At 38.0% G+C, this 24,080-nt stretch overlaps 1 protein-coding gene across 2 annotated transcripts in view; it reads left to right on the top strand.

The window, feature by feature from the left end:
- The window catches only part of LOC102092424 (potassium voltage-gated channel subfamily KQT member 1), a 492,070-nt gene that overhangs the window by 54,742 nt on the left and 413,248 nt on the right, over positions 1 to 24,080 (top strand). For both annotated transcript variants that reach the window (XM_021298409.2, XM_065033942.1), the window contains exons 7-11: positions 2,412 to 2,552; positions 9,235 to 9,345; positions 10,389 to 10,484; positions 11,361 to 11,489; positions 13,934 to 14,096. In XM_021298409.2, coding sequence (XP_021154084.1) covers positions 2,412 to 2,552; positions 9,235 to 9,345; positions 10,389 to 10,484; positions 11,361 to 11,489; positions 13,934 to 14,096 — 640 coding nt within the window. The remainder of the gene's footprint in view (positions 1 to 2,411; positions 2,553 to 9,234; positions 9,346 to 10,388; positions 10,485 to 11,360; positions 11,490 to 13,933; positions 14,097 to 24,080) is intronic.

The following is a 24,080-nucleotide window of genomic DNA, read 5'->3' as shown; positions in this document are numbered from 1 at the left end:
GCCTCTTAAAGAAATTTTTGTTTGAAAAAAAACAAACCAAACCAAAACAAAAACACCTCAGCTGCTCTTTCTTTATAGGCAGAGTACAAGGACCTCATTTATTTGTTGAGTTTGGTACTCTTTCAGAAAAAACGGGACCTTAAACCCTTAAACAATGTGAGAAAATAAATTCACGTCTTTGTGACCTGTGAAAATAACAATCACTTGGACCTCTGCGGGCCCAGAGGAGCCTACTAAAGTTGTCACCAATGATTTCCATGTGTTTTGGAATTTTACATATAGCTGTATTCACTTGTTCAGGCCCAGTTTGGCTAGGATGCTCTTCTATTTTCAGCGGATTGAGCTTATACAAGCATTTCTTGCCAAAAGCAACAAAACATGAGTCAATATCACATGTGGTGTTGGAAAGACATGGAAAAATCATGCAGCTTACTGGAATACTGAGTTAGCCAATCCAGTTCCAGCTTGTAAGCCTCTCATTTAGTTTTACTTATTCCTCACCTTGTCTTGTGAGGTCTTCTGCTGCTTTGAAGAGGGAGTCACTGATGAGTTCTGGATTTGGGTTTGTTTTTTTTTTTTCCTAAGTGTTGAATTTTATTTTTTGTGGTCCTTATTGCAACTGAAAATATAAATCTACCTAAGTTAAAAAAAAAGCATTGACTCATGTCTCTCAATATTCAAATTTACCTTTGTGAATACTTGTTTTTTTGATCTTGCTGTTTCTTTTGCATATATGTATCCAAAACTTGCTGCTGAAAACAGGCGTTAGTATTAGGCAGCACTCTTCATTCTTAAGCTCTGATCTATTAAAAAATCATATCAATGTGAAGTTTTAAGGCCTGATTTCTACAAAATTCTCTTTGTTTTGAGATCATATAGCAATTCATAATATTTGGCATTCATAGACACCACTCTATTCGTATTTCTAGATTATTTTAAAATCTGCACTCCCTCTTCAATGCAGTATGTCTTAGAGAAAAGCAAATAGTCAACTATAAATGAAAACATAACTAACTTTTGAGAGCAATTAAATCATATCCACAAGTACACAGTGTATCCTTATCAGTAGAGAAAAAGATGAGAAAAGAATGGTCCCCAGCATAGAAATCTGAACTACAGAAAACCCAAGTTTCGTTTCCTCTTTCAACTTGTTTAGTTAACAGGCCAACAAAGAATTAAGGCTTAGATTAAAAGACTTGCCTATGGGCAAAACTGAATGCTATCAAAATTCATTATTTAGGTCACTATTAAATGATTAGAGAAAAACCACCAACTTAGTTTTGTGCCAAGATCACTTAAAAATTTGTCAAACCTAGATTTTAATTAGTGCTATAGCAGGAGGAAGAGTATGTATGGTTCCTGCTGCTGAATGCAGTTACTAGCTACCAGGGCTACATTTTCCCAGAAAGCTCTTATAAGGCAATGAAACGAAAAAATCTGAAGAAAGTCTGGTGACAAAACCTGAACCTTCCTTCATAAACGGTTTAAGAAGTGTAAGTAGAATGTTACAGAAAACTTGTGAAAACCTGGCATACTTTAGAGGAAATGCTTCTTGGGCAGGTTTTCATTATAAATTTATCTTATGGGAATATTTTAATTCCTGTATTGATTTGGATCCAAGGAGAGAAAAATAACTCTGTCAAGAATTTAAGGAAAATGCCAATAAAGATGTAGTACTACAATGTTGCATAATAAAAATGGCTAAATATGTGCAAAAAAAGTAAATGAATATAATGTGTTAACTATTGAAGCACTGTAAACTTTAAGTCATCAAAACTCATAACTAGGTATTGGATTTTCCTGAGGGGTAGGTGAATATCTCATTTGATTACAATGTAGCACCATTTCTATAAGCTTTACACATTTTTGCATCTGTGACACTACACATTTTGGCTCGTTTAAATGAGCAAGCACATTTTCCCTGAAGACTGTAACAATCCTGTGTCTAAGTTGCATCAGTCCTGATACAACCTTTCTGTCCAAAAATCTGTAGAGAAAATGATGCATTCACAAGCACTGTATCATGGCCTGTTATTTTAGTGTACTCTTCCCAGATTGCATTTCTAAAGCTGTTTTACTATTTTCAAAATTTATTAATATTTGGTATTTTAAATGGACAGTTAAATGGAATTATTCCTATTCACAAGACATAAAACAGGGGAGATGTCCCACCCTACTTTTAGCTCTCCAAGTAATTTTGTATAAATCATGGCTTCTCCTTGAATTTTATAGTCTGATAGGAATATAAAACAAGTAATTGAACTACCTGTTTTACTGGAAGCAAATTTTGTACCTGAAATATTATTTTTTCTACTGTGATGCAAAGAACCCCCAGATATTTGAAATGTTTTATAAGTATAGAATATATACGATGTGAACCTTATGTACTTGTTTGCTTTTTCTTTTAATAGGAACTCATAACAACATTGTACATTGGATTCTTGGGATTAATTTTTTCATCCTATTTTGTTTATCTTGCTGAGAAGGATGCAGTTGATGAGGATGGAAAGACAGGTTTCTCCAGTTATGCTGATGCCCTTTGGTGGGGTGTGGTAAGTTTACAAACAAAATGCATGTGCAAACTTAGTGCACAAGATTTTCTGTTTAAGATGTGATCCTTTTAAAAAACCTGGCATTTCTTTCTTTGCAGAATGTATTTCTGTAGGGAATCTTGATAACTTTTTCAAAAATATATGAGAAGGAGTATAAGTGCAATTAAACCATTTTGGTTTAAATTTTGGTATTAAATTTTATTTTTTTTTAATATTTTTGTGTAAACCTCACTCTCTCAGTAATAATGCAGACCTTGACGCAGGTTACAGGTTTCTGTTGCCAGCAGCTGTCAAAGCTTCACAGATTCATCTGCTACTTTGGGTATCAATCGTCAGTCAGGATCAGTGCAAATCATTGGTGAAATGAAGAAAAATAGCATTGTTGGGATTACGCAAACATTGTGGTAATTATTGTGTGCATGCCCATAATCAGTCGAAAATGGAATAGATAGCTATGAACAGAATAAGAGACCAGATGGTTTCTACACTCCCTTCATATGGCTCTTCTCATTATGTTTCTCACAGTGACTCATACTTTCCCTTCTTATTAGCTGTTGCATGAACCATCTCTTCTCTTGTGGTCTCTTTTCCCCGCTAGAGAACCTCATATATTTTATGAGTTGGCTGTCTCATTATAATAAACCCAAGGAGATTCATCACATTAGTGTTAGTGACAGAGAAAAATGAGAGGACTAGAACAGATGCAGAGCCATCTCCAGAGAGAGAAGGATATATTTCAAGAGTAATTTGAAACACGAGAAACTGGATTTGTTCTTAGATGATGGACTTGAAAGATGACGATATAGTTATTGGGCCAAAACCCAATTGCTTATCTGCATCCAAATAAACTGGTAAGTAAGCCTGGGAAGACAGACAAAAAGTTCCTACTAGATATACATTTCTAATCCTTAGCTTGGATGGTCCATAAGCCTCTACTGCAATGAAGTATACAGAAATACAGATTATATTACATGTACCGCAAATTACCACTTTTCAAGTAGCTCAGTATGGAAATCTTTTAAACATTAAATTCCTGTCATTAGGTTGTCATTTCATTTGTGGTGTATCACCTTGGGCTGTGCAAAACAGTACAAACCAAAATAATCTAGTAGAAAAGAAAAATCTACTAAGTGACCAGATGGGCCTGATTATCTAATGTGCTAGGAAGAAACAAAACCATGGACTAGCCCTTACAACAACCACTTGTTTAAGTCCTCAATAGACATACGATAATTTTTTCAGAACATAAAACCTCATGATTATAGACATGAGATAACCTCTAGCTAGTGGAGGAAAGGAACAAATATCCCAGAAGCACAGATTGTGCTATATTTTAAAAGCAAAACAATTAGCGTGTAATTGATTTTATGAAAGACACCCTGTGTCTACTTTAAGATAACAAACCAGTACACAAGATCTCTTATTCTGCTATTATTTGAGCAGTTCAGCTCAAACACCAGTGTTCAAATGACCAGAGTGGAACACAACTATTCTTTCGGGTTTTACTAATGGTCTTGCTGAATAGTGTGTGAAGTTCATCTAATTAAAAACTGCTTGTGAGAAGTTCAGCAGCATTAGGGGCTCTCATAAAAGTTTGTGCTAGTTTGGCTAAATCTGTGAGAAACATCTCATAGCTTTTTTTAGCACAGTGAAGCTCCATAGAGGTTTGTAGCACCATGTGAATTAGAATGATGCCAGTGAAAGAAAGCATATAGTTTATCGACAAGGGTGTCTTAATTTAACATGTAATAATTAAAAGATGGTGATTCATATTTGCTCTGCACAATGTCTTTGGTGTTTCCTAAAGTAATTCCTAGGCCTGTAACCACAAAAGGCCAGAAATGCCCAAATTCAGACCTGAGAAGAACCCCTTGTCAAACTGAGGGGAGCAAGGTACAGTGGAAAACAAAGAAACAATTTTCAGCAATCAGTTTGAGAACTAGCTATGGTTTTGAGCATCCAGTTCTGTCCTGTATATTCATGCATTGGTTATTCCTGTATGTAATAAAAACTCCTTGTGAGGCCAGTGTACTTTTTCTACCTTTCCTTCGATTTTTTTTCTAGCTCTAGTTATCCAGAGCTTGCTTTATGAGTTGCATTGAATGTTTAGGTACGGATTACGAAATATTTTTAAATGCTAGGACATACAGCCTTGATTTGAGCAAAGAGTAAAAAAAAAATGACAGAATAAACAGGTTGTATTTACACAGGCATATATTGTTCATATTTTGGACTTAAGTAATTTAAAAGAAATTCAGTTACGAAGGCCAACAAATAAGTTTAAAATGTGCATTACTTTACCTTGTTGAGATAGATGACCTAGAATCTGTATTTCAAAATGTATGTATAGGCCTTGCGAAGTGTTCAATGGGTTTTGTTGTTGTTTTCTAAAACTTGACTGATTTTGAGCAACAGCAAGATAAAATCAGTTTTGTTTTTCTCTAGCTGTGTGAGACACAGGAAGAACAGTGTTTAAATTGTTTAAGCTTTCCAGACTCTAGGCCTCCTCAGCATTAGTGAGTCACGGTGCAGGTGCAGTTCACAGCTGGGAACAGTGACAAAGGACAAAGTGAATCAGTTTCTTTTTCTTTTCAAATTTTCTGTAACATAGAAACACAGATGTGGAGTTACTAGGGAGTGAAATTTGATTTCACTTTTGCCTTTCAAAACAGAATCACAGAAAAAAAATCTTGGTAGCAAGTATTTGAAAGTCTTATACGTCTGACAAAAACCACAGGGTGTATTATGGGTAAGATTTTGCTTTGAGTAGAAAGTGCAAGCTTGCTGAACTTAATACATATGACCTGAAAGATTTAAATATAAATAAAAGAGAAAATAAAGAATGAATGAGAGTTGGAATTAAATTCTAACTACGTTTACCCACTCCAGTTAAATGCAAGGTTGTTTCACCTAAGTTTGGTAGGCATACGGATTAAACTGTGAAGACATATCATAGGCTTGTGGTATTTTATATGAAGCTACTTTCAGAACTTATAGCATGTTAGAACACATACAAGAGCATTTCCAACAGCACTGTCAGTCTGCCAGAATTGTAACCCATGTCACAGCAGTTTTTCTGTCCTTCCTGGGTATTTTTTCTTGATGAAAGAAGGGCATGTAGGAGGTTTCTCTTGTGTTGGCCCTTTCACGCTCATCTCTTGCTGTTGGTAATGCCTATTGCTTTTGCTGCAAACTGGACTATTCTGTACTATTGAATTTGATTTAAATAGTCACTCCAGTAAATCAGTGTTAAGTGCCAGAGGTACTTGGGATCAATTAATCAGAATTTCCAGTAGTAAATTTCCATGGTAGAGGTAGCAGTTTGAACCCCTTTATATTGAACATGGTTTTTTGAGGAGTGCAGTTCTGACTTTTAAGACTTAAGGATACCTGCCTATCTTAAAGCATGTGAGAAGCTCTGTTGAGTTCTACTAAATTGTAGTTCTTCCTTTTTTGAGGTGTATGTATGTTTCCAGAGCCTGTGTTGGAGCATGTGCATACCAGCTGGAATGTGCCATACCAAATGTGTATTAAGAAAGCAGTGTTGTTTTCCAAAGCCTAGTTATTAAACATTCTCTGAGCAAATAACTAAGAACTTTAGGATATACAAGTAGAAAAAGATTCTGGTTGTGATTAAGAAAGCAAGAGAATTACATTATTTGTAATTCTTCCCACATACTTCAATGCACTAATTAGATTACCAAGAATGAACCCTCTTAAGGTAGCCAGGGAGAAACAGTCTGAGATATGTTCAGGCACCTGCAGGAATCTGCCAGCCAAATCCCTGCTGTGGAGATGGAAAATCATTTTTTCTGTGGTTTCAGCTTTCATGCTGTCTTCCGTAGTAACTCTAAGGCAGCTTAATATTACCGCAGTTTGTTTTTAAGTTCTGAGTGCTGAAGAACTGAATAAACAACAACAACAAAAAAAACCCAACCAAACCCTAAACCAAACCCCACAAAAAACAAGAAGCCTTTCATAAGGAAAAAAAAAAAAGATGAAAAGGAAGGAAAAATCCCAGACTTTAAGGGGTCATCTGGGTGCACTGAGGAGCTGAAGTACCGTTAAAGAAGCACTGCTATAACTTCCTCCACTCCCCACTAACACATACTGCATTTCAAAGTTTGCAGGGTCTGGTTTAATTCTGGGGGCTGGAAAACTCATTTGTTTGTACTACTGGTAGCACGCAGCAACTGAGTAACTTGATAGGCAAGCCACAGTAAATCTGGACAGACACCTGGCAAGACAGAGCTCCTGCTGAGAGCAATTTGCAGTTCAAAATAATAATATTAATTAGACGATATAGATACTACAGAGTTGACTTCGTCAAGTGAGAAATTAATGGTGAATAAACACAAACCTGATTTTTTTTTTAACTTAGAAAAACTCAGTTTGACAGTGGCTGGTCATTTTTTCCCCTGCAAATCTTCCTTGCAGCTCTTTGTAGAGCTGCTCTCGAAGTATGCTTCCCATGCCTTTTTGCATAATATCTAAGTATTTGTTAGCAACTTTTCCCATAAAAGGCAGTGTTTCCACATCTTCTTTTGTAGTCAGTGCAAATTTACATATTCTTTTAAGTCTGTTTTGGCTGTATTTCTTCTGCCATTCAAGGCAAAGTGAAGGGAGTGGGACTGGGTGTAGGGCTGGTACTCCCAAATAGAAGTACACTTTTTCTCTTTAAATCTGTCCCCAGTGCTTGGTGTTGATGACAGAAATTCTTCATTGCATCACCAGAAGCTTTCCACATCTCAGGGGTGCAAGTCATCTTTGTCATACCATTCTATGGCAGTGTCAAGACTCTGAGTATGCTAAAAAGCTGTTAGTGGCCCTGACCAACCACACCTGGGGCCACCCCCACTGTCCACATCCCAAGGGCTCTATGGAACTTCAGTTCTGGGTATTTAATCCCTGCCTGAGATGTACTGGAGGAGACTTGGTCTCCAGCTCAGCCATGGGCTGTTGATCTGGAGCTCAACCTGTGGGCTGACTTCCATACTTGGCCTCAGACTTACCTCATCACCTTGATATTACCTAATGATTTAGACTCTTTTTTGGCTGTGGCTGCTGTCTGTGAGTCAATCCCACTGTGGGGCTGGGCTCAGAGTGGTTAGGCCCCTGTCTGGCCAGCTGTGGGATTCCCTTGGCTTGCCTTAGGATCCCCTTTTGTTGAGGAGCAGCTGGCCCTTGTTACATTACATACCCTTCTGATGGACCAGCCTTCACCTGGACACTGATCCCCCCACAGCACCAACCCTTTAGTGACCACTGGGCTCCTAATGAATTGTCTCCCAGCCTAATAGGGCTCATCAGCAACAGCCCAAAACCTCTGTCCCACTCAGGCCCTCCTCATCTTTGTGGCTTTTCAGGGGTGGCCTGTCCCTGCCCAAGCCCTGAGTTACTAATGCAATGTCACTTTCTAGATCACTGTCCCTATTCTGGCTCTGTGTCCTGGAAAGGGCTGCTGACACCCCCACAGTGATACTGATCACTGACCTAAACATGGCTTGCTGAGGAGGCTGTTATTAAGGCCCTGATGGTGCTAATTGGCCTAATAATCCTGACCAGCAACCCCTGTAGCCTCCACCCGTTCCTAGGGGCTCTGTTTAAGCTCAGCATTCTTCTCTAAGAGAGCTGGTCTCTAGTTCAACTGTAGGTATGCTGGGTTGTGTAGTCCTTTGATCCTGATCTCAGCCTGAGGGCTGACTTACTGGCTTTATCTTGGCTCTGCATCATCACTGTGGACTTACTTGCTGGTTACTGGACTTGATCCTAACACTGACCTGTGGATGAATTTGTTGGCTTGATGTTGGACCTGCCTCATTGCTGTAATATTGCCTTATAATGTGGATTCTTGGTTGGACCTGGCTATTCTTACTACATCTTTTTTGTTTGGGTGCTGTGGGACTGGGTCCTGCCTGGGAGGCACTGCCTTTCTGGATCTGTCTTGGCTCTGAGCTCCTCATCTTTTTAGGGAGTAACTGGCCCTCACTGCACCCTGATAAGCAATGTGCAGATACAGGTAAAGTAATATGATGCATCCTGTGGATTAAACACAGTTTTGAGTGGCAGAGAACTATATCTATGGGGCACCTCTAGGTCTGCTGGCATATATACTTTAGGAGAGAAAGTGTCCTGGAATAGTTGTGTGTTTCTCCTCCTGCTATAAAGATTCAGCTGGGACTATGTTAGTTCCGTCCCTTTCCCTTCCAGCCAGCGGTGTCCTGCTTACTCTGCCATGGCCAGTGTCGCTGCCTGACTGCAGAGTTTGGTAGATGTCTGTGTGTTGGTTGTGTGCAAGTCAGAGATTCAAAGACTTTCTTCTTAACCCTGTGAAACTACATTTTAAAAGCAAAAGTAGAAAAACTGCAAGCCTATGGTTTCAAGCCCACAAGGCCAATCCTTACAGTTTGGGAGGGTGGAAGCAGTCAGCTACAAACTGTGAGAACAGTCATCACAGGTCCAGCCTACTGTTGCGTCCAAAACAGTGGCCTGTTGTGACTGCTGGCTGAAGAATGTAAAAATGGGGTAAACCTACAGTGATGTTTAGTGCATTCCTGTAGTTTCTTTATGCACAAATCCAAATACTATTGATCCGTGTGTTACCTCTGCTTTCCCTCTCCCCGTTTTTTGAGGGAGAAAAGGTACTGCATTAAAGTGAATTGGGTGTTTGTTTCTGGCCTAGGTAACAGTAACAACAATTGGTTATGGAGACAAAGTTCCCCAGACATGGATTGGGAAGACAGTAGCTTCCTGTTTTTCAGTATTTGCTATATCTTTCTTTGCACTGCCAGCGGTAAGTAGAACTTAATTCACTTTTTAATGCGTCTGTTTGGTTTGGACTCATAATTAGGTAGTTTTAAATTGGTGCCTTTGATAGGAAATAGTGGGGATGGGTGTTGCTTCAGAATGTGCACACCCATCTTCAAGCTTATGTTTATCTGTGTGCACACACACAAATGAAACTGCTGTATCTTTACTGCAGTCACTTTGGAAAAATGTGGCTTAGGAAGGAGGTAAAAGTAATTTTCACTACTCAAAGAACTGAAGCTATTCTGTGAGGTAGAGAGAGAGACTTTTTTTTTGTTTTCAATTAGCATGTCAGTGCCAGAGGTGAAGTGTCCTTTGTTTCTGTTGTTTTATGATTATATAAGAACAATTTTGGGTCCTGTGAGAAGAGGAACACTGCCATGAAGCAGAGGTTTAGGAAACTGGCTCTGTTTTCGTGTATGGTTCTATTAATATAGAGCATTTTTGGGCTTTTTGGATCTTAAAATAAGTGCATGGGGTCAAAATAAAGGTAACATCCAAAAAATTATGGCAGATAAAGTATTTCTTTAGTAACTACCAGTTTTAAAAGAAATGTTGAACTTCTAAAACATATATTTGGCTTCTTTGCTCAGTTTGCCTAGAAAATCAAGCTGTGTTCTGGCTTTAGTTTTGGGATTTTTCTTTTGTCGTAAGGGACTAAAATCAAGAGCAAAGAACAGCTGTAGATCAGTCATGTGATGCTGGCATTTGCTTCTCCCACCGTTGCGCAGAGCTGCCCTTGGAACATGACTACCTCTGTGAACACCCATGAAAAATGTGACTTGTAGATCACAGCAATAAACATGTGCTGTTTGTTGAAGTTACATGATACCAATATCAACGTGCTCCATTTCAGATGTGTTAGTTGAAATAAATAGATTCCTATCACTGTGGACATCTGAAAATTCAGAACTTTTCTTTTTCTAGCAAAGTCTTTTATAAAATGTGTGTTTGTTTCATGTGTGAAGTATTTGATTTAGATATGTGAAGCTACATTGGAGTCTGACTACTAAATTTGCTTATATTTAGGGTATTCTGGGGTCCGGTTTTGCCTTGAAAGTACAGCAGAAGCAACGTCAGAAGCACTTCAACAGACAAATCCCAGCTGCAGCATCTCTTATTCAGGTAAGGCCCCTAACAGCAAAATACTTAAGAGCGTATTGAAGGGGGAGTGTGGGCCAGTAGTCAAAGTACTGAGAACTGCTGTTACTAGACTTTATGATAAATCTATAACTTGTGTTAATCACTTTGTCTTTTTGATTCAATACAGTCACTAGAGAGAATCAGATAATTGCCTGTTTCCCCTCTAATGAGTGAGTGTAGGAGGCTTTATTTGCCTGATATTCACAGGTATAGTGATGCTGACTGGATGCAATATTTGGCAAAATGATTAAAAAAAAAAAGTTATAAACTTTTGATTCTTAACTTGTTTTTATATTCCCTTAGGTCCTGTGCCTCTGTCAAATCCTGAGGTGATGAATGTGTATACATATAAACATATGCCTCAGTTTAGAAAAATGTCCCAGCATAACAGTCTATATGCTAACATCAAGAATGTAATAGCATGGTGCACAGCTGCTAAAGTGTCGAACACAGCAGAGAAAGGGAAGCAGCAGTCTTATATGATGTTTATGGGGATACACTTTTCGGGGAGCAGGTTTTTTGTGGGTGTGGTGGTGTTTTTTTGTTTGTTTTTACTGTGGGTAAGGCTAGACCCAAGCTCCTAGGGAGAACACTGCAAAGAAAGTATTTATGATCTTTGTACTGAGTATGTGTTTCCTGGTGTAAATAACACTCACCACAGTCATATACAGAGTGTATTTTATTAGGCATGGTATTGTATATAGCACAGTGACTGCAATCAGAACTCTTTGCAGCATATTTACATTGATTTAGCGTTTTGCTGTCAGTTTGGTTTGCAGCAAAATCTGACTTACCTGTCCTTCAGGACAACAGTGACTGTTTATTCAATGAGATTATTGCTTTGGGGTTTTATTGTAGACTCTGTGGCGGTGCTATGCAGCAGAGAAATCCTGCAGTTCTACAGCCACATGGAAGATCTATGTTACATCACCGGTGCAAAATCCCAAAAAACCACCAGCGCCATCTAGCCCTAGTCTGAGAAAACAGGTAACCGAGAGTTGACAAAGCTCTGTTCTGTTCTTGCTTTTAATTTGATTGGGATAACTTGACAAAATCCTTCTGAAGTGCCCAAAGAATTTGGAGAGCTGAAAGCCATTTGTAATGGGTCATTTGATTGTTTTCCTCATGCCACAGCACGATTAGTTTGATTTTCCTTAAATTTTCCTATCCCTCAGGAATATTTTAAATTTGCTGTTGTGGCCTGACAGGTACTGATTCTCCATTGTTTTATCTCTTCTGAAGTCTCCTCTGCCTTCTTAAAGGGTAGTATAAGTCAGTGATGACACTTTCCCATTTTGTATTCATTTTGCGTAGTAGTTCATACAGGAAGAAAGGAGAAAGCTAGTTTAAAAATTTATGTTCACATTCAACATGTGACTGACAGTACCTACGCTTGTCTTGCTCAGGTATTTCTCTTCATGGTACTTTTATTTGGAGCTGTGTGTAGAAATCTGGGCAAATTCCTGAGCTGTGGCTGCAGTAGAGTGGAATAGCGTTTGTCTGTAGAGATAGGATTGCCTAAACATAGGTATGTAGTTTCACTGGAAAGCTTGCCTAGCCTTTGGTACCCCTTCTGGAAAGGCCCAGGTCTGCAGCAGGTCTAGCTCAGGTACCCAGTTTTTCTAAGGTGCTAGGCAGTGAAATCCCACTGGTGCCTGTTGCTGAACAGAGAATTGCACTGCAATTTCCCCACAGCACATGTATAAAGATCTATCAGCATAATCTGTGTGCATGTATATGTTTGGGTGTTACAGCAGTGTGATCTACTCAGTGCTGAGCAGAATGCAGTTTTGCCATGAGACTAGCTTCTTCACAGCTAGAGGCAGAAGAACCAGGAGAAAAGGAGTAAGGCTGGGCAGTGTGTGTTGCTGAACAGCAAGCAATCCATGGTGGGAGAACCAGAAAAAAATAGCAAGATTTTAGTGTCCTTAGTATTTTCCTACTGTTTTCTTTCATTTCTTACTAATGGAACATTGTCTCCTGTCAAAGGAGACTAGTTCTTTCCTTCTCTACCTAGCCTCTTATTTTAAAGGCTTAAATATATATTGATCATTTTATGCATGTTGTAGCATTTTGTTCTCCACAGAATTCCTAGTTTCTTTTCCTGCTGTGACAGTCTATAATCTTTGCCTTTAGAAGCATTTGGGGGCATGGTAGTGCATCCGTTGTCTACAATAAATACCCTGTTTTACCATTTTCATGACCTGATTAATTTAAAGCATACTATTGTTTAGTCGCTGTAGAGCTGAACAGAAGAATGAATTCAAAAAAACTGAATGCAGACCATAATAAAATAGAATTGGCTTGCTTAGACCGAGTAACATTGAGCTATTTGTCAATATATTGAGCCTGGAGATGTTTGTGTTGATGTGTTGAGTACTTGTCATCTCTGATGATGCTTGTTTCTGCAAAAGGCTTAGTGGTCACCTCAGAGGCCAGAGTACTTTGCAGAATTGAGTGCAGTAGCCCTAGATCTCAGTTCTTTGTTAGAAGGAACTATAGCATCAGGCAAGTTGAAGGCATGTCTTTTACCTCTGTTTTGAGGTGTGTGAGTAGAAGAACCAGATGAGACTGGAGCCAAAGGGTAGGTGGTCACGAAGACTGGAAATAAATGCTATATTGTGAGAAGTAGTATTTTTTGTAGCTAGGTGGTGGCAGAATCCAGGAGGTAGATGGCACAGGCTGTGTCGTCAGTATGTGAGTGGCTGTTATGTCGGTTGTTTCTAGTCACAAAGGTAGACAGAGATCAGCCTTGCTTGGAACCCATTGAATTCAAGCCTTCATTTTTTTATGCTTATGTACCAATTCTAGGGTCTTTATTAGGTTGCCTCTTAGGCTTCTAAAATCAGGAGAACTGCAACTTTAAAGGCAGGAGGAAGGATTTATCTTCTCCTGATGTGTTTATTTAGTCTTTTTGGTAAATGTTTGTGGTGGGGTTTTTTTTGTTTGTTTGCTTGTGTGTGGGGTGTGTGTGTGGTTTTTTTTTTAATTTTTATTTTGTCTCTTCTTTTCTGAAAAGGCTGCACACTGCCGAGGTCATAGCTCAAAGTCTATGCTTTGGTTTAATTAGAGCTTTAGGAATCTGTTGCAGCCAAGCTGTTGCATACTCAAGTGATTAGTATTCTGGGTGCCTTGAGTTCTGGACCCAGTTTGAGAAATTTTGCTTGAGACCTGATTTTCAGAATATGCTAGGCATCTTCTCTGGAGAATCAAATTCTTACTAGATTTAGGTTGCTAGTTCAAAATCAGCCAATTTGAAAACATTAACCAAGGATGTAACACTTCAACTGAATTTTGATTGCATTCTTAAAAAAAAAAAAAAATATTACAAAATACGATCTCAAATGAATTTACTGTGTAGTGAAGTTCACATGTGTATCTTTGTGTTTTTGATAGTATCTTCTCATATAATCCCATTTCTACTACTACAGGCTAGAAGATATAAAAGAAAAGGGAAATTAGGATGTGGTAATGGTTCTGCACCTGTAATAAACCCAGGAGAGAATGCCTTGTCTATTCCACAGATCACTTATGATCATATTGGTGAACAAGAAGACAAAAAAGATGTGTCTTTCTACATTGAGGAACCAGGAGGTAATTTACTTTTGCTTATGTTGTCATTAGCATTTTTTAAGAGACAATGTTAAAGTGAATTAAATGAATGAAGGTGTAATTTCTGTGGAAAAAAATAGTTTAAAACTATTCAGTAAAGCAAGATGCCTCAAACCAAGGACAATTATATAACAAAAACAGGGGGACACAAATTAAAGGAAATCTTTAAATTCATGTGGTGTGAACAGCAAAGATCTTTATTCATTTACCAAAGTTAAGTCAATTAAGTTTTTGGATATATTGTTAATTCTATTTTGTTAAATTATCTGAGGTGGATGGACAGCTTCCTCAGATCTACCCTACCTTTAAACTTTACCCCACATAGAGTCTGAAGGAAGAGAAGCAAAACAGGAAAAATATCTTTACTTTTTTACAGCACCCTCGTAAAGGCTGTACAAATAAATTGTGATAGTAACAGCTGAATATTTTTATGTTATGACAACCAAGAGGTTTTGATAAGTGTGTGTGTTTTTTTTTTTTCTTCATTTAAAATATTGTCTGTTGCTACAAGTGTCTGTTGTATTTCAACTTAGAAACTGGCTGAATATCACCGTTGAGCTAAAATACTGCTTTGTTTGCAGAATTCTTTTAAAATTAAGTTTGTAGTGGAAATGTGGGTATGAAATAGTATTGTTTACTATAAAGTGAGTTTTCTTTGGGTGGCTAGTTTTTTCACCTTTGCGTTGATTTCTTTTGTCTGATGGCATTTTGGAAACGTGTCCTAGTTCTGTGTCTGCTAAATCTTTAGCTCAAGAGGAGATTATTTCCTCATAGTGGAGGAGTTATGTTCCGTGCCTAGAGGCATGCAAAGCCTTGCCAAGTTAACTGAGGTATACAAAGACACTGGCCCTAGTCAAAGGTATGTTATGTAGTGCTTTGACTTATGTTTTCATCTGTGTTTGATATGCTTGAACGTGAACACTGTATAAAATTGCTGCCCTTTTGTGACATTGAAGCTGTCACACAATTGCAGCCTGCATAAAGAGTGGCTGTGGTCTTGACATGATGGTTTCTTTAATAAAAAAATACTTGAAATATTTTTGCCCCCAGAGGGAATATGTACCATCTTCTGTATTGAACAGAATCGAAGGTAGGAATTTCACTAGATTGCTCTGACTTAACAGAATTGCCATATTGTATTGTCAATGCAACCGATGTAATCCATGGTAGGGCAGTCTGTCAAATGTGGAATAGCAGGGAGCTGAGAGCTGTGGCATATTGAGGCACATCTGTAAGTGTTGGGAGCATCTGGCTCACACAGGGATTTAGAAAGACCTTCAAGCCTCTACTTCCTGCAACTGATGGCGATGAACTTCTGTTGTGGGAGAAAGAGTTTCTTTCTTCCACTGATGGAGGTTTTCATTGCTCCTCATGTTCTTCCTTATGTTTTATAATCTTGTATAAATGTTACATCTGTCACCTTGAGGTCAGAATGCTTTTCAGCAATGGTGGTATTTTAATTGTTTGGCGTTTTCAGTGCTTTTATAGGGTTCTGGGAAAGGGGACCAAGGGTGTGATTTATAAATAAATTTGCTGCTTTAACTACATGCCTCTTAACAGAATACTATGTTCATTCTCAGCATGTTTATTAGAGCTGTGCAGCTTCTCTTGTTGACTATGTAATACATTTTGCTGAGTGTATTTTGATACTGTGGTATCAGTCAATGATGGACAGAAGAAGCAAAGTGTTGCATAGCTTTGAGCAGTGCTAAAGAAAGTTAAGATGTTAAGGACTGTTGTCTGTACTTATGACTCTGTCAGTACGTTTATTCATTTAAGCTACATTCCTTAAACGTTCATAGTCTGAGCAAAGCTCTGTGCATCAGAGGGAAGAGATTGAAAAGCCTTTATCTTTTTCTGCCTGGCAGCTTGGTAGCAGAGGAAAGTGAAATATTTTTTCTTCCACTTTTTCTGAGAATGTTTTCTGATTGTACTTTTATTATAGCTGGTCTAATTTATTCTTGTTCTGAGACACAGCCACACATATTATTCCCTTACCAATTAACTTTTATCTATTTTTCATTTTCTTTCACATTTTGACTTAGCCAGTGTTAGGGGTAAGTCACACTTAATTTGATTTTCTGATTTATTCCTTCTGTTGCAAAGCTTCCAGGAATGTAGTTGGCTAACTCGATTGCTCAATTGACTGAACATTCTTGACACCTCTCAGAAGTTTAAAGCTGATTTCTCTCAGTGAAGTTCCCCTTGCCAGAATTAATAGGCTGCTGTTCTTGGGAAGTGGAAGTGCTAGGCTTCAAGCCTGTAAATGGGGTATTTTTTTTCCTCTTTTTAAAAGCTGAAAGTAGAAAAGGCAGAGAAAATAATAACAATAAAGCACTTAAAGGACCATGCCAATGTCTATTTCAGTGTTGCTGTAGTGGAATATTTTATTCGTTGGTTATTGGGGCTGGATACTTTACAGATGATGGCAGACTTCAAGGTTGAATTAAATCACTTTTATAGGCCTGACCTAGGAGAAGCAGAGCTGTTGCTTTAAAACAGCTCTTCTGGTCTGCTGTTCCAGTCAGATGTGAGAGAGACTGTGGGGAGACCTAAAACAAATGCCTGGCAAATGCTGGTGACAGAATAACAGTTCCACTAAGAAAATTCCTTGTTCTGGGCAGAAATAGGCTGGAATTAAATTAAAATTTCCTTGACAAAGGAGAGACTTACTGTAATTTGGGAACTGCATTCTGTGAGTACACCTTTTTGTATGAACATAAGTTTTTTCTTAAGATATCCTGTACAGTATCCATGTCCACCCAGCATTCTCTTGGCTTGCTGAAAACTTGCTTAGGAGGTATAACTTTCAAAGCTAGGCAAAAATGCTTTTCTCATTTATGTGAAGAAGGTTTGAGAAAAGGAAAACCTTCTAAAGCCTATAGGTATGATCAATATTAAGTTTTCTGAGATACTTGTGTATGTCTAATAAAAACCATGTACTGGATAGTGCATAATGTAGAAACTAAAACTTTATATACTATAAATTGTGGAATCTTGAAATGAACACTTGATAACCTAAAAGGAAATCAGTGCCTTAGTTCTGCACCATGCATTCCTGTAGTGATTTTAAACCCTCAGTGACTCCATCTTCACCTGAAATTATAGCCATAAATGTTCTCTATAGTCTTGAAACTCATCTTTACTTCTGTCAACCATTGTGTACATACTGCCCTGCAGCAGGGTCTATTATCAGGGTGACAAGACAGGTATGAACTCTTTGGCATCCTTGATGTTCCTGTAAAATTTAAAGAAGACAATTCAGTATCAAGATGACAGTTAGCTATGATAGCAAGAGGCAGTGGCAGATCATGAAGACTGATCCAAATAGAAGAAAAACAATACTTGAGTGTAACTGAAATCTTTTATGCGCACTTGAATTTCATCTTCAAATAACAGCTATTCACTGCAATGTGTGCTTGTCAAAATGAACGGAAGAGCTGTTTCATAATGCTTTTTATTAGGGAGGGAAAATTATAAAAATGTCTAAGTTTTTGGACCTGGAAGGTCATCCTCCTGGGACATCAGCAGATGGAATGTATTAATCTCTGTCAGTTATTGTAGGTTGTATACACAACTCATTATTGTAAAATTCGTCAAAGTCACAAGACTCTCACAGTGATAAACTTCTGCTGGGGCAAAACCAAAATTCCCTATTCATCACAATTATTTTCTGTTTGCTTTTTGGAGTATCTTGAATACTGACATGCTCTTCCCCACCTTCTCCATCCCTCCCTCCCGCAATTTAAAGCAAACCTGTGCAAGACTAACTTTTCACTAGGAGAGTGGAGGCAACTGTCTTTTTTGATGACCCTCCGTAATATCTTTGTAAGCCCTCTTACATAAAGTGTGCAATAGTGTTAATGTTGATTTATTCTGTCTATAATATTAGTTTGGATTCTGACATTCCACAATTCACCTATCTAGTAATGGGTTGGTTGTTCTGGAAACCAGTTGCATTTCCATGGGGGAAAAAAAGGCTGCTTTCCCTCACTGGTATAGATAGATTACAATCTGCAGTAATATAGAAAGAAGCAAACATTTTAAATGAAGTAGATTCATAGATTCCAGTGCTGACAAGCTGAGTGAAAGGTGAGAAAAAACATGTGGCTAAAATTAACAGAAAAAAAGAAAACACCAAAGCTTTGGAGGATCTGCATGACTGTCAGTGAGTCAGAAAAGCGTAAATATAAAGATACGTTCCAAATTAGCAAATGAAAGTATCCAGATACCATGCTTCTGAAAAATGTAATGCTCTTAAGAAGGTGAGTTTAGCAGATGCTGGTGGTTTTGCAGTGAGAACCTATATTCCGCATAGGGCTATTCGGCTTCTAAAATCAGTTCAAGACTTGTAGGTACTTATCGTACTTGATTGTGAGTAAGACTCGTGGAAACATACTTGCCTCTACCAGAAAGTTTTAAGTCTCTGCTGTTTCAGCCCTGGCTGTCCTGAGCAAGGACTTTCAGTGAATTCTGTGGTTTATCTTGCATGACCAAAGTGGATGGTAAAATTGGGGGTGGGGGATGGTGTAAAGGGAGATGGATGCTGAGAGGAAGAGGACAGCTGCCTCTGCCAAACTCACTCTTAGTTCTGAGTAAATCTGGCAGCTTTTGAGGTTTAATTTGTGCGTGTGTGTGTGTGTGCTGTGTGTTTTTTGTATGCTGTTGTGGTGGTTTTTGTTTGAGTCTGTTTGGTTTTGTTCTGCATTTATTCAACTCCCTATTCTGTCTAATTTAAGACCAGAGTTTAGATAACCAATCACACCAGACTTGAGCAGGGACTTTGTACCAGATGGTCCCAGAGACTATGAGAGTACGTAGTGAGAGAAAGTATTTGCAGCTCCCTCAGATATTTTCTGATTAGTATTATCAGTAAAACAGAGTTTAGACTTTTTTTATTCAGAAAACATTTTTGCTTCCTCAGCGACAGTACATTTAGATGAGACTTCATTTAGTCGGAAATGTTTCAAATAAATTCAATTGTGATGCAAGACTGAATTTAGCTATTCAGTAGCAAAAGAAAGTTTCTCTGCATGGTAAGGAGACTTTATGATGAAATTGGCATAAGAAAAGCACATGGTGAGTGACAACTTTGTGCTGTAGAGAAAAAAACAACAGAAGTCCTGTCCACCATGGACAAGTGGCAGTGGAGGTTTTGATCAAGTTGACTATTACAACTGGAAAAAAAGACAGTCAGCACAGTAGTGGGGAAAAATAATAATTATGAGTTTCAAGAGAGGTCATACCCCAGAACAGGATGTTTTGTTGCTTAAAATTAATATTGTAGATAACTGTTAAAACCTTACAAAGTGTAGAAAGTTAGAGAAGAAAACAAACTGTTTTTAAGAATCAACATGTTGCCTAATAATAAAGATGCAAAGATGCCTTTTTAAAGACAGATTAAATAGACCTGATGAATTGGTGTGTTTTGGGGTAAGCTATTTCACAGCACTGATGTGGTCCTGATTATTTTTGCTCTCAGATCTAGAATTTACATCATGATAAGTCTTACTGTGCAATTTTCTTGGTGAGAGAAGGAAGAAAAATCAAAGACTCTGTCATAGAGATGCCAAGGGACAATTCAACTGCTCATGATAAAAACAGGAAATCAGTCTTTCTTTTGTTATGTTTAAGCAACCAACAAAATCTTCTCGTGATACAGGACCTTATGGCTTTTTCCCAACATCTGTGTCTGAAGGAATGCATTGGAAAAAACCTATTATTCAGCTAGGTTTTCAGTAGCTTTGGTACAGAAGGTGAAGACCCAAAGTAGAGGAGAGACTGTTCTACCTTTGAGTTGTACTGTTAGATGTTTGTTTAAAAATATGAAAGGTGTGTTGAAGAGTAACATTATGGACTTGGCCGGCCTTGGGAAGAAGAAGGAAGTGAAACAGTTATTGGACCTTAAGAATGGAAACTTAGAGTTAATAGATAACACATGGTAGGAACTAAGACTAAGAAGTGTTATGCTAAAAGTTGCCTTTATAAGAAAGAGGAAGCACATGTTATATAAGCAAAACGAAAATCTAATGCTAGTATAGCTGAAATCTTCAAATCTAATTGCTGTTTGTCCAGATCTAATTGTAACAAAAAAGAAAGAGGTAAAAATACAGTTTAAACTGTAAAAAGTACTTTTAAATTTCTGACTGTTTTCCTGGCATTTACACTTATCCTCTACTGCTTCTCTGGGTCTTAATGTTTTATGTGCTGTATGGGGAAAAGGAGAAGTGTTAGAATGAGTTGTTGGAATCTGGTGTCCTTCACAAGGAGAAATATGACATTTTTGATGATGATAGTTTCTTCTTCCTTCCCCAGGAGCCACTTGGGGTCAGTTATGTTTCCTAATGCACTTTTACATATTTTTTTCATTGGTGTGCAGCTCCAGGTTTTGGCTGAATTTACCTCATATATTCACCTTTATGTATGTAAGATATTTCTTTATTGTCTGTTAGCCTTAAAAACAGTTTTATCCTGCTCCAGGAAGGTGTGGTGTGAAGGTGTGGTGTTTGTGTGTGTGTTTGTTTGTTTTTTTAGTTTTTTTAATTTATTTTTTCTTTTTTTAACTGACTGTTAATGAATTTTTTTATAGCTGTGGGGTCTTCAGTGCCAAAGCTGTGCCCCATCTCTTATCTCATGCATGTACTCCTATATGCTGCATTCTGTGTTTCTACTTCTCAAGGCCTCCGACATTCTACCGAGCCTGTATTTCCATAAACAATATCATTATTTGGTTGTAAATATCTCATTCTACTAGAATAACTGCTGTAGATATGAAACTGTGGTTGTTGAACACAAAGATAAACAGAAGTAAACCAAGTTAGATAGGGACACCTGGTCAATTAGAAAAACTGCTGTCACAGCTGAATCACTTAATGTCAGATCAAGAAAAGTTTGAACAGAGCTGGTCCGATGAGCCTCATTCCTTGGGTCTTGCAAATTGAGTATAAAGCTGAGGCCCAGTTCCTATTACTAATATGGGACAACACAAAAGAGTTCAGAGACATAGAAGCTGCTTAGGGAATTCATATGAATATACCAGGCTGTCACTTTTCCAAAATGTAGAAAAGACAGGAACAATCTGGGTAAAATTGTGAGCTTTTTTAATGAGCTGAACTTGAGATTAATATCTATGCAGAGTGGAAATTAGGCCCAATTATTAAACATAAAGTGTAAATAAAGTAATGATGTCACAAAATAGTTAATGCTTTTTTCTTTTCACTGGAAAGTGAAACTGAATTTGCTACAATTGACACTACAGTTTGTGTCACTTGGTATTATTTGGATAATGACTCAGTGAGCAGTAAATCAAGTCAGAGCAGAAGAGGTAATTAGGAAGGATATATTGAAGTCAGGTTGCTTTTAGTTATCTGGCCTTGCAAAGCAAATCACTGAGGAGTAAGGGACTGACTGGAAACAACCCGAGAAGCCACTAACAGGACTGACAGGAGGCTGGAGAGATGCATGGGTCTGTAATAAAAGGGCACACAATGCATGCTTTGAAAGGGAGGAGAGGAAGAATTTCCATTTCCAGGAAAGTCTGTTTCCTAGAAGACTTATGAAGTAATCAAACTGTTTGTAGAAAACAGACAATAGGAAGCAAATATGTAACAGCATGAATTGGTCAAGAGCAATCACATCAGGTCATGTGGGGTGCTTTTCTGTGATGTGGCAATGTGTTACATATAGAAGAGAGGAGCAGAAGACAGTTTACATACTGATTTTAGTCGCTCTTCCTGTCTCACTTGTGCATAAACACAGAATCTGAATGATGGCCTAGAAAATTAGCTTGGGCTGCTGTAAGGGGGATGGAAACTTGTTGGAATATGATAGTTTACAAAATAGTTACCAGTTGTTCATTATTTAAATGAGAAATGCATTTAGAGAGATTTTTGAGCTTGATGCTATCAAACAAGGCCACCATTTGGTCAGATATTGCAATAGAGTAGAATTTTCATTCAATGTGCATTTGGTGTTAACTAAAAAGTATCTGAGAGCCCTTTGGAAGGCAGCCTGTAGACCTGTGAGCCTCCCACAAAGGCAGCAATGCTTCTGCAATTGGATTCTGTCTCCTGTTCCCCTGCTAATCCTGTATCTGACTAATTCTCTGCATTGACCTGTGCCCACACTTTTGATATCAAGTACGAAGGCAGCTGCTTGACCTGATCTCTGGTATATTAACCAGCTGTTCACGGTACATGGTGCCACAGTGTGGGAAAGATAAGACCCTCACTGCATAGTGCTGGAGGATGCATTGAACTCAAACCCTTGTAGGCAGAGCCTTTTCTAGTACAGCACTGCAGCACCTGTCCTTCTGGAGGTTGTATGATCCAAATTATTTTGAGGAAGTCAGAGCAACCTTTGAGAGAGGAGGAAAAAAAAAATAGGCATTTTAGAATTTAAGGTTTCCCTTTTCATGGAGGGCTTGAACTCTGGTTAAGACCACAATTTTCTAATTCCTTTCTAACTAGTCAAAAATTAATATTAGAAATCATAATGTAGATTGTTAACCAGGGAATGGGAAACTAACAAATAAATGGGGGTTGCCTGGGGAAACGGTCTATGAACTGTACCTTTAAATGCACAAATAAGCATATCCTATATAATGTGGATTTTTTCTCCACACTGCTACTTTAGAATCTCATCTTTTTGTTAAATGTTCCAGTGGCGTAGCAACAGTCTTGCTCCAGCACAGTCCACAATACAGATTATTTGGTCTAACATGCCAAAGACCAAACTCCAAACAACAGTAATTCAATTTCAGAATGCAAGGTAGATCTGCATGCAATCCAGTGTAAAAGAAAAGAGAAGTGGGGGAGGGAAACTTTACCAGCACTTAGGCCAGTGGTGACATACAGAGGAAGTCTAGTGCTGTAGTCTGAGGATTTCCATTGCTGTTCACTATTGACTGTATGGAAGTGAAGGCCTTTTTGAGCCACCTCAGAGCCATCTCACTGAAAGCAGAGAAACAGCTACTTCCTCTTATAAAAGGGAATAGGGGAGTCTTTTGCCCTTCGTTTTTGTTCGTGTCTACTGGGTTTTTTTGGTTGGTTTGTTTTTTTTTGTCAGCCTTTTCCTCAAATGTTTTTCTACAAAAGAAGCAGAAGCAGCTAGAAACTATCAAAACAAGAATGGAAGATCATGACAAAATTCAAGCGTGTAGTTGTGGGCTGTTTGACTGCAATGGAAACCGTGTTTTGATGTTGAGGCTGTATGGAAGAGGTTCCTCTCCCTTTGGGAGGGACTGCTGCATGAGTCAGTGTTCCTGGATCCTGTTCCTAGCTCTGTTACTGATTTGCTATGTGACCTTGGGCAGACAATTAACTCACTGTGCTTTGGTTGTGTAATCTGTTAAACGAATATAAGTCTTGTCTCTGTCACAGAGATATTGTGAGTCTTAATAGTTTATGAAGGGTTTTTAGACTGACACAGCATTACAGAAGTAAAGAATGCTATTAGTCAATGTGGTATTGAACATAGACCTACTTGTTTATTTATTGTTAGCATAAACAACGAGTGGTAATCAGGAGTGTCAGGTTTTACAAGAAGAGAAGCTGTTTTTTTGCAGAAAATGTAGTGCATGCTCTGTGGGAAAAATAAGATGTGATTTAATCCAGAATGTAAAACTACTTTTTAGTCACAAAAATTTGTTATTTCTGATGGAAATGACAAAACATTATTGTAGGAGATCGAAACAAAAACAAAACAAAACAAGCTTTTTTTTTTTTTGACTAGTTCTACTTACATGGGGGACTATGTGCCAGTAAATACACTTTTCATCTTGAACATGTGATTTTATAGGGCTTGAAAAGCATATATTTTACACTGTATGTCAGCTGGGAAAGCTGAAAAGATTCCATAATTGGAAGTAAAATAAACTCTAGTTCTTTGACTCTGTGTGTGTGTGTATACTTGTGTGTCTGTGACAAAATTACTTAAAAAATGGAGAAGAAAAAAATTAAGTGTTCT

Source organism: Columba livia, chromosome 1 (assembly GCF_036013475.1).
Source record: "Columba livia isolate bColLiv1 breed racing homer chromosome 1, bColLiv1.pat.W.v2, whole genome shotgun sequence".
In the NCBI taxonomy this organism is placed as follows: domain Eukaryota; kingdom Metazoa; phylum Chordata; class Aves; order Columbiformes; family Columbidae; genus Columba; species Columba livia.
The sequence above is the reverse complement of the archived record's forward strand: the minus strand, read 5'-3'. Positions and strand labels throughout refer to the sequence as shown.